Source organism: Aristolochia californica, unplaced genomic scaffold (genome assembly GCF_029961685.1).
Source record: "Aristolochia californica isolate CCGP_79_NKW_82.1479 unplaced genomic scaffold, dmAriCali1.0.hap1 SCAF_11, whole genome shotgun sequence".
NCBI classification, from domain to species: domain Eukaryota; kingdom Viridiplantae; phylum Streptophyta; class Magnoliopsida; order Piperales; family Aristolochiaceae; genus Aristolochia; species Aristolochia californica.
Window position 1 is genome coordinate 927348 of NW_027181782.1, and position 11200 is coordinate 938547.

An 11200-nucleotide genomic window follows, 5' to 3' on the forward strand; every position below is an offset into this window, starting at 1 on the left:
TTATTATAATGTTATTTCTATTTTTATTTTATTATAATAATAATTATAATTTATCCATGAGGGTTATTTTATTTTCTCATTTTGATAATTTAACAAAATACAGTAGAGACTGAAGACATCATTGTCTCTAAAAAAGATCTCATTGAAGGAAAAACTAAGAAATTATGTAAATAATTAAATATATGATATTTTCATTATATATTATATTATTTTTATTTTTACTAATATTATAACCTAATATTCTTATTTAAAAATATTTTTTACATTTTAATATAGATAAATGCATTTAAAGATCTTTTATCATAAATGGTTTATATTTATAAAAATTCTATGACTAGAGTTTATTTAATGTAGGAATTTATATTTTTATTAAAATTAAAATATATTTTGGTTCATTTACATCATTTAATATCATTTAATATTTTTAAATATTTTATATCATTATTTTAAAAAATATCACTCGTAGTAATAAAATCCAGAGAAGATTTCAATAAGACTTATAAGCCTCAACCTATCTTCAGAAAAATGGAAGCAAACCCTAAATCACCCAGATTTTCTCTCTGGTCAATTTGGATATGAGAAGTAACCAAAAGCTCTCTCTGGCCGGAGAAAGCGAGCGAAGAAATAGACATTAGAACATAGAAGGAATGGATTGGGAGTGGTTCGTTGGGAAAGAGATTCCACGGATTTTTCTAACGATCTAAATTCAAAATCATTGGGAATAATATCTTATCCCCACTGCCATGAAAATTTATTTAAGCCCATGATCCGTAGACTCTTCACTTCACATTCTACGTGATAATGGCTTCTCAACTCTTCCTCCTTTCCCTACTTCTCCTTGCTGTCTCCATTGATTCGAGCTCCACTTCACAGTCAACTACCTCTACTCCATCTACTCAGACTAGCCAGTATGTCTGTGATCCAGCGAGGTACGAGAAGCTGGGACTTGATATGAACGATTTCGACTTCTGCAACAAGTCTCTGCCTTACCCTGTGCGAGTCAAGGAGTTGGTTGATCGCATGGCTATGACTGAGAAAGCCATGCAGCTGGGGGACCAAGCTTATGGAGTTCCCAGGCTTGGCCTTCTTCCCTACGAGTGGTGGTCGGAAGCTCTTCATGGTGTCTCCGATGTAGGTCCTGGCACACGTTTTGACAAGGACATTGTCCCTGGTGCCACTAGTTTCCCTACTCCCATCTTCACCACTGCTTCATTTAATGAGTCTCTGTGGAAAATGATCGGTCAGGTAGGTGATGATCATCTGTACTGCTTTTCTCTGAAGGGTTCGTGAATTGTAATTGTTTTGATTATTCCTGCCGTTGTATAGGTTGTTTCCACTGAAGCGAGAGCCATGTTTAATCTCGGATTGGGTGGGTTGACGTACTGGAGCCCTAACATAAACATAGCGAGAGATCCCAGATGGGGAAGAATCCTTGAAACACCTGGAGAAGACCCATACGTGGTGGGCAGATACGCAGTGAATTATGTAAGAGGGTTGCAAGACGTTGAAGGTCATGAACACGATGAAGACTTGAACTCCAGGCCACTCAAGATCTCTTCTTGCTGCAAACATTACGCAGCTTATGATCTTGATGGCTGGTTGACAGTTGATCGCAACCACTTTGATGCCAGAGTGAGTAGCCAAGACATGGAGGAGACTTTTCTTCGCCCTTTCGAGATGTGTGTCAAGGAAGGCGATGTGAGCAGCGTCATGTGCTCTTTTAATAAGATCAATGGCGTTCCTTCTTGCACAGATAACAGGCTTCTTTCAGAAAAAGTTAGAGGAGAATGGGATCTTCATGGGTATGGTTTTTGAATTCTCTTGCTTTGATCGTTAATTATACAGAAAGAATCCAATCAATGTTAATCTTTTTTTTGTCTTTCTTCAAACAGGTATATTATGGCTGATTGTGATTCTATTGATATCATAATTAAGTACGAAAAGTGGCTTAATGATTCGTTCATAGATGCAATTTCTCAGGCACTTGAAGCCGGTATATTTCTTAGTTCTATCCATTTTGATTTCCTTGAAATCTTTCATTTTAAATTGATTCAATTCTTCAATCTTATTTTCACAGGCATGGACTTGGATTGTGGATTGTACTATACGAAAAATGCTGTTACAGCAGTGGCGAAGGGAAGAGTGAAAGAAGAAGAAGTCGACAAGGCCTTGAAAAATCTCTACACAGTGTTGATGAGGCTGGGGTTCTTCGATGGCAGCCCAGGTGATTACGATCAACTGGGGAAAGACGACATTTGCAGCAAAGAACATATCGAGCTCGCAGCTCAGGCCGCAAGGGAAGGAATGGTTCTCCTCAAGAACGACGGTACATTGCCTTTGAACAACAAGGCTTTGAGCAAGATCGCCTTGGTGGGTCCTCATGCAAATGCAACTGATGCTTTGATCGGAAACTATGCCGGCATTCCCTGCAAATTTGTTTCCCCCCTTGATGCCTTCTCGGAAATTCTCACGGTTGATTACCAGCAGGGCTGTCAAGATGTCGTTTGCAATTCTGATGAACTGATTAAAAATGCTACAGAAGCTGCAAAACAAGCAGAAGCTACCATAATATTTGCAGGAATTGATCTTAGCCAAGAGAGAGAGTGGGTTGACCGAATAGAAATCACTCTACCTGGGTACCAAACCCAACTCATCAACGAAGTTGCTGCTTCTGCGGCCGGACCAGTTGTGCTTGTGCTTCTCAATGGTGGTGTTCTAGATGTTTCTTTTGCTCAGGAAAATCCCAAGATCTCAGCCATTATCTGGGCTGGTTATCCTGGTGAACAGGGAGGCCATGCTATAGCTGATGTCGTCTTTGGCAAGTATAATCCGGGAGGAAGATTGCCTCTCACCTGGTATCATGGCGACTATGTGGAAAAGCTGCCCATGACATCCATGCAAATGAGACCTGACGACGAATTGGGCTACCCTGGAAGGACTTACAAATTCTTCAATGGCTCTGTAGTATACCCATTTGGCCACGGCCTTAGTTACACCAATTTTGCTTACAAGCTAGGTAGTAAAGATGCAGCAAAGAGGCACTTCAAGACTAAATTGCATTCACTTCTACACTGCAAATCAATGAACTACACTGACCATTCCATAGTTCGAAGCTGCCCAGCCATGCGAGTTGATGACTTGAGCTGTGACGACTCCATTGATTTCCAAGTTGAGGTGTCGAACACCGGAAAGAGAGACGGGGACACTGTGGTGATGGTCTACTCTGTTCCACCGGCCGAACTGCAAGATGCTCCTGCCAAGCAAGTGGTGGGGTTCCAAAGGGTGTCTGTACCTGCTGGGGGAATGACGACTGCCAAGTTCAGTTTGAACATCTGCAAAAGCTTCAGCGTTGTCAAGAATTCCGGTTACGTTGTTCTTCCCTCTGGAGAACATACAGTAGTGATTGGAGATGCCAATGAGCCCACCTCCGTTTCACTTCAGATTGATTTTGAGTAGAGGACTTGTAGAGATAATGAGCCATGATCCTCTATCTCAGAGGATTTTGGTCACTTTTTTAATAACTCAGGTACAATAAATAGAGTATTTGTTCAGTATCTTTCTTGCACCATCTGGGATCTTCTGCAATTTTTTGTATTTTCTTTCTACCTCTTCATCTTCCTTCTTTCACATCTGATATCTCCATAAACAACAACACATCAATACGTCTAAGTCAAACAGAAGATCCATGAAGTAAAATTACTTTTAGATATCTATCTTTAGTTAATTAGTAGCCTCCCTTTTCTGTAACCCACTCGGTTTAATTCTTGGAAGGCATGGACCATTTCCAAAATTTCCCTTAGAGAACATAATTTTCTTAAGGAACTCTTCCTCATCTCCTTACTCCAAAACTAACTGCACAAACCATTACTTCAAATTTGAGGCACAAATACGAATTTTGTTCTGGATATCTACCGTGTTAGTGTTCAGCAAGTTACATTTATCTGGTAGTAAAAGCTGGTGCTGGGGGTGTTTGTAGTCGAGGGAGGTGAAGTTGAGGAGACAGAGATCAGCAGTGTCTAGTGTGTGGACATTGACGTAGGCAATGGATCTCATAAGTCACAGCAGTTGCAAACATTTCCCATTGAAACATCTGCAAGGAGCTTTACATTCCTAGAAATTCTGCTTTGGATGGTATTCTGGCACCTGGTAGAGGGTGATCTGTGTATGCATGGACATTCTGAATGCAGCAAAAGATTGAATGTCACCCTACTAGGACTGCATTCAAGTGTAAGTGACGACTTTATTATCACAAGAAGGTCCAAATTCAGTACTTCAGATATTCCAAAAAAATTCACAAATTGATATATTTTATAAACCATGGCAGAAGGATGAAGCTGATATGATCTCAGATGACGCTGAGAGCTTTAGATCAAGTTCTCCTTCTTCTGCTCCAAACTTTGAAGAAATGGAGATTTTTTTTTTTTTACTTATACATTTCACTTCCATCATTCTTTTTCAAGTTTTTTTATGCTTCATATTTTCATCTTCATATATTTTCTCATATTCCCGGGTATCATGGAACACCAGACTTCAGATTTTGTCCTGATCATACGGAAATGGTAAAGATTTATACTTTGAATTGGCCGAGACATCTGTAGATAAGCATTCTAGGGAAGGTGCCCTCTGTTCTCTCAGCCATGTCCAGAGGAGGGAACTCCTCTCAGTACAAGCAGAGAGGAGCACCTCTCTGTAAAAAGCAAAGAAAAGGAAAGGAAAGGAGCTTCCCACCCATCTTTTCAGTCTCTCTGTAACTCTAGGAGCAGGTTGAGATTTCATTCCTAAACTCTCTGATGCCCGGGAAGAGGGAGTGTAGTGAGCCACGTTCAGTTCTTAAAAAACCCACTCGACTACCTTTCCTAAACAATCATAATAGAGTGTAGTAACAGTTTCAATCTTGATACCATCAACCTTGAGAAAATTGTAACAATTTCAATAACAAAGCAATTGCAGTATGCAATATAATAAAATTACCTCAATCACAAAGTTATTGGTAACAGCTCCAATGAGAAGAGGTGTGGCAAATGGCAATACCCAAGTTGCCAAAATTATAAAATTTGACAACCATCCAGATAATGCGAACCATAAGATGAATATCGTCTACAAAAGAAAAGAGTAGCAAAGAAGAGTAAGCAGAGAGCTTTGCATTTGAATTGGGGTAGCTTTAAAGTCAAAAACATAAACCAAGGTTCAAAGGCCAAGTGCAGTAGCAATTTCCCAACTATTGGCAGATCCCAATTCTCAAACTTTATAGTCAAGCAAAGTGTCATTATCAAATATGTCTGAAAACTATAATTACGCCAAATATATCTCTAATACACTCCAACACTTTGTACTGTACCAAGTAAGCATTTCAAAAAGTATTCCAGGAAAAACAGGATGCACACAAAATTGCTTGAAAAGACAAATCAAAAGACAAATACCCAAAAAAAGATTCAAGGAGTTCGATCTCAAACAGAATAATCTTCCTAGTGCTGGTTGTGAAATCAATGAAACTGAGATCATAAATACACTTTACATAAAATTATACATAAATTTTACTTAAAACTGTGCATAACCTCTGCATAAAATTGTACATGGGCATCGTGACCAATTTGTCAAACCATTCTCGTGTTATTGCATAAAATTCGTTTGTACTTAGTCAAATGAGTTAAATCCTTCCAGCATAGAAACCAAATCCTTAATTAAATAGTTGCAAAACAAGACTATACTGACTGGAAAAACTTAACTTCTCCCTAAATTACAGCAAATCATTATATCATCTTATAATCAGCAAGGTTGCTGCAGAATAAACCAGGAGACACACATCACAGGTAAACAAAATTAGAACACGAGAAGGATCAGAGGCCAAAGAAAGCATCCGAACTGAATAGTCACAATGGTCAATATGGTACAAATCGAGGTAAGGAGGGATGTCGATAGTGGGTTGGATAGATGTTTGGGATGCATATTTGGGTCATAGTTTCCATTTATTTATCCATTGGCTATCATGATTTTTTTGGGGGTCAAGGTCGGTAGCTGTTGGGATAACTAATGATTTTATTTTTAGGATTCCTTGTCCATCCCTGAGTGAAATATTTGGTATTCTCTTCCTCTTCCATAATTCTTCTTTTTCCTTGGATCTCTGATTTCTCTTTCTCCCTAGCTTTTGTGACTCAAGTTTAGCTCAAGCTCAATCTCGCGAAAACAATGTTCTAGCCAAGTTCTCGAACTTGAACTCGAGTCTGAGCTCAAGCCTTAGCATAGAAACACAAACCAAGCACAAGCTTATATAAGTTCAAGCTCGACCGGCTCAATACCACCCCTAAATAAAAGAGGTCGGGGCTCGAGTTTGACTCCCCAACAAGTGCTGCTGTCTCCGTGCAGTCTCTCTCAATTTCTTTTCTTCTTCTCTCTTTCTTTCCTCTCCTACCCTCCATCATCTCCGACTTATAGACAAAGAAAAAAAAATTGCTCATAAAACACATGCCTGAAGAAAGTAAAGCCATTGCTCCCAACACGAATAAAAAGCAGAATATGTTTGTGCAGGACAGAATAAGAAATATTAAGGGAAGTCCCCACATGAAAACCAGCAACCTAGGAGCCTACCATAAAACTTGTTATACTCAAATAATGAATGACTGTCATTTCAACTGGAAATCCGAGAACCTGACTATCACCAGATAAATGGATTAATACCTCACATTGAGCAAGCGGGTACAAATCAGAGTTTTCTTATGAGTATCTACAGATTAAAGCACAACACAACCCACTAAATGAATGCCTTTCTCATATTAATGGTGGTGGACACAAGTGAACATTAGTTTAGAAGGAAAAGGAAGTGATGTGGGACGAGGCATGAATTTTAATTGACGTATGAAAATTTCGGTTAATTGCTAGAATTAGAAAGAGAAAGGAAGAAAATAGAGGGAAAGAAAAAAGAATTGTGAATGAGAAATAGGAGAATTGAGAAGAAAAATTTAGAAGAAGAAGAATAGAGAAGAAAGAAGAAGGGGAAGAAGAAGAAGAAAGGAGAGGGAGAGACCAAAACCAGGGAGATTTTATTAATTCATCCTCAAAGCTGAATTCAACATCTTGTTATAGCCTATAAATAACTAAAATTGAAATTTAAAATTCAAAATAGATAAATCTAATCAAATCCAGTAGAATCAGGAAAGATAAACTAAAAATAAAAGGAATTATAAAACTAATTTAAACCATAATTGGTAGGTACACTGGGCCCCAATGGGAATACTGGTATCCCCACCAGGAAGAAGATTTTTTAATTTGAAAGTTAAAGAAAAAAGAAATCAACAAAGCAAACGAACAATTCAGGAACTCCTACCACATTATTTACATTACCATATTCAAAATTTGATAAGAGAGTTGCACTTCCACTATTCAGACAAACATAAGAGTTGCGTGCTCCCAAAAGACACACACACATTCACACAAGTAACAGGGAGAGGAGAGAAAAAGAAATTGTACCTTGAGAAGGAGAAGAAAGAAGGAATGCAGCTAGAACAGTCCTCTCTCAGCCTTGAGGTTTTCCTTTCTTTGTAAGAGAAAACTGTTTCTGAAACCCTTTCTCCCCATCCATTTGGAGCTTTCAAATCAAAATCCATGTTGATCCAATACAAATTTGTAACACTTTCACTCTAACAGCAAGTGGTCCTACATTTCAGGTTCAGTACAACTGATGAACCACCTAAAAACAAATCTTGGCCATAACTTGCAATCTGCGATTGGAGAGATATTCACTCAGACCCACAAATCCACTTCAAAAAACTGAAAAAAATCTAGCTTGAGGAGAGGAACATAAAAGAAAGATAGAAACAGCCTATACATGAGATGAGACTGGGAGAGATTCCACACAAGCATACTTCTTCAGACATAAAACATATTCCATAAAACACAACTATAAAAAAAGGGCAAATTAACCATTTAAACAAAAGTTTATAAAGCAAAACAGGATGATATAAAATCAGTGAAGCGTTAAATAAAAATTAGACAAAGAAATTTTGGCCTCGTTCTCTATAAATAGGAATTAAAAAAAGGACGTAAAAAAGAAAAGATAAAGAGACTAGAAAATAATTACTTAATCTTACAAACATTAAGATAAGAAGGAAATTTTTTGGTTATTCGACAGCCAAACTATTTCAGTGGCTATTTCAGTGGCTTCCTCAAGACAATTTAACTATGAATTTAAGACAAGAAAAAAGAATCTTTTATAGGTATAAACAATCCATTTACTTCACAGTCTCCTATAGCCCTTCAATTTTGAGATCAGATGAACATAATGCCCCTTCTCCACCATTTCTCCTATAATCTCGTTTGCTTCAGACAGTTTTCCAGCATTTCGAAGATTCCCCACTAGTGTACTGTACACAGAAAAGTTTGGATTACATCCCCTTGATTGCATGTCCTTCAACATGAATCGAGCCTCTTTGAATTTCCCAGCAATACAAAGTCCACGGATCATTGAATTATAAGTGAAAACATTTGGAAGCTTTCCTTGGACAACCATGTCTTCGAACATTGTTTGAGCCTTCTCAAGTTCACCTGCCACAGCATAGCTAGTTATCATGACTGTGTAACACACCACATCAGGTTCGCATCCTTTCTTAATCATCTCATCAAAAAAGTACTTGCAAGCATCCAAATTGCCAGCACGACTGAGCCCATCAATTAATGCTGTGAAATGAAGAGAACTTGGGGGGGATCCCACCTCTTCCATGTAGTTTAGGAGGTTCAGTGCAGCCAATGGTTTGTCACCTTTCCCAAGAACATGAAGGAGTATATTGTAAGTGTGGAGATCCGGGCTTAACCCATTTTGACCCATTTCATCTAGCAATCTATGAAACTCATCCAACTTACCCAACCGATATTTTGCACACATAAGCACATTGTATGTTAGAATATCTGGGGAGTGCCCATCAAGTAACATTTGTTGGTACACCCATTCAATCAATCTATACTGATTAACAATAAGAAGAGTGTGGAGAATTGCATTGAAGGAATGCTTAAAAGGCCGGTAATTAAATGTCTTGGACTTGATAAATCTCTCCACCAGCTTTCTAGCTACACCAGCTTCACCACACGAGCATATCAGAATGTTAAATGTCCTAGATGTAGTGTGAATTCCATTCTCAATCATCTCCTCCACTAATCTCCACATGGCCTTGAACTCTTCACAATCAGCAAAAAGTTTCAGTATTAGATTATAACTGTTTGACGTATGTTTGTAATGCACCTGACTGCCAGACCAGACAAAGAACTTATAACCTAATTTTGCACATCGAGACTTATTTGTGTTGTTTATGGACTTCAATATCCTTACTAGAACCCCTCTGAGCAGAGTATCCGACACTTTAATCTCCATTTCACTAAGAACCGATCTGGCATCAAATCCAGGTCCATCTTGTTGTAATATAAAATAAATTCTATACACATCAGAATTAAGTTCTTCTGAACATCTTCGGCGAGGGGAGGGATCACCAATAGAATCAGGCTCGTCGGTTTCTCCAGTGGCATCCCTTCCTAATGGAAATTCCGAAGGATTTACATCTGTTTCTGAGCTCTCTCGCAGAAGCAAATCAGGGTCCAATCTTTGACGCCTAGCATTGGAACAATCACCATTGGACACATAGCCATTTTCGTTCCTTGTATAGTCTCCGCCACAATCTGATATTGAACGCCAAGTGATGCGAAAGTTCCCAACTTTCAAAGGAGACCTTCTACAGAAACGAATAACTGGGTTCATGGCAAGAAAGACTTCAGGCATTGGCCAGTTCTCATCATTCATACAACCTTACAAACCATTTACTGTGCTGAAAAGACATCTTTGCTCGAGTGGGAGGACAAAGGGAAGTACAGGAGAACATCAGAAACAGCAGACGCCCTTATAAAATTAGGATTATCATAGTAAGCAAAATGGGCTCAATAAAACGAGGGGAAATGCAGCAGAAAAGGACTCACTCGACAGAGACTCAAACAAGCGGAAACACATTCCGACAGCCTGCTCCAAGGTAGCCAGCGAAATCGGTGGAGATTGAATGACATCGTTTCGTTTTTGTCTACGATCAAGGGGAGGGGATCATACCTCGAACTTATGCAGTACATAAGTAGAAAGCCCGAGCATCTCGAGGGAAAAAATAATGATAATGAATTAGAAAACTACAAAACATTACATAAACAAGTAAATCTAAAACGTTAGAAGTTAGGGCTGTTGAAGAAATTGGGATATCCTAAAAATTATCTGAGGTTTTAAACATGTATTTTTGTGACTAAAAATCCTAATTCTGATAACATCTGGACACAAAATCTTATGATGACAATAAAAGAAACAACTTAGAAGATAAAAAAACTAAAACAATGGTTCTAAGAGGTCATAAAAAAGCTTAATCAAATTAGGTAAAACAAAGAAAAAGTTATTTCTTCTCTCTAAACAGCTTAAATATAGATTGTAACATCATTGGAAGAGTTATTCGCAAGAATAATCTTTATGCGTTCATAACCTTAGCATCCACAAGCAATTGTAGCATGAAAAATTTGGACACATATCCAATGTTGTTTTAAGAGATATGCAAAAAAAATAAAAATAAATAGTTATTCATATATTTATAATGGCCTGTATTAAAGAATCATGAAGAGCAACAGAGAAAGACATTTCAACCAGAGAGCAAGAACAACGCAAAGTTTTCTCTAAAGCTAGTACATGTTGATCTTTGTGATAAGATGTCTACTCCTACTTTGGGTGGATCTTTCTACTTCATGTTGTTAGTCCATAATTATAGTAACAAGATGTGGTATACTTCCTTCACAACAAGATTGAAGCTCTTATAAAATTCAAGGAGTGACATAAACTTGTTAAAAATGAGATAACACAACTAAAGATGCCATGCACAAATTGTGAAGGAAAAATTTGTTTACAGGAGTTCAATAGTTGTTGTAATATATTTTGGCATTAAGCACCAACTAACTACTCCTTCTGATCCTTGGTAGAATGGTACTGTGGTACGCTAAAATAGAGTAATTGTCGAGATTTCTAGATCAATGATTAAAGCTCAATGACTTCCAAACATATCTTGGATTGAAGCAATAAATACAACAGTCTACTTTTTTAATAGATGTTACATTAAGGCTTTGAAGAATATGACTCCTCATGAGGCATACTCAGGTAAGAAACCTTTTGTATCTTATTTTTTAACATTTGTTTGTGAAT

General features: G+C 37.8%; 2 protein-coding genes across 4 annotated transcripts; one reads left to right on the forward strand and one right to left on the reverse strand.

Moving 5' to 3' along the window:
- The first annotated feature begins 915 nt into the window (after positions 1-915).
- LOC137944497 (probable beta-D-xylosidase 5) lies at positions 916-3456 on the forward strand. Its single transcript, XM_068790181.1, has 4 exons — positions 916-1245; positions 1327-1802; positions 1893-1993; positions 2078-3456. The coding sequence occupies exons 1-4, from the start codon at positions 952-954 to the stop codon at positions 3454-3456; spliced, it is 2250 nt and encodes a 749-aa protein (XP_068646282.1). The 5' UTR covers positions 916-951.
- On the reverse strand, positions 2079-10103 carry LOC137944392 (pentatricopeptide repeat-containing protein At3g60050-like). Of its 3 annotated transcripts, XR_011110813.1 has the most exons (6): positions 8230-10103; positions 7465-7715; positions 4972-5097; positions 3426-3630; positions 2633-3332; positions 2079-2542 (listed from the first exon to the last, which is right to left on the reverse strand). XR_011110813.1 is itself a non-coding variant. In XM_068790064.1 (2 exons), the coding sequence occupies exon 1, from the start codon at positions 9779-9781 to the stop codon at positions 8231-8233; it is 1551 nt and encodes a 516-aa protein (XP_068646165.1). In that variant the 5' UTR covers positions 9782-10103; the 3' UTR covers positions 7441-7715; position 8230. The 3 variants fall into 3 exon arrangements, 1 of the variants encoding a protein (XP_068646165.1); XR_011110812.1 differs by having other exon boundaries at positions 2633-3630; XM_068790064.1 differs by lacking the exons at positions 2079-2542; positions 2633-3332; positions 3426-3630; positions 4972-5097 and having other exon boundaries at positions 7441-7715.
- Between the last annotated feature and the right edge of the window lie 1097 nt (positions 10104-11200).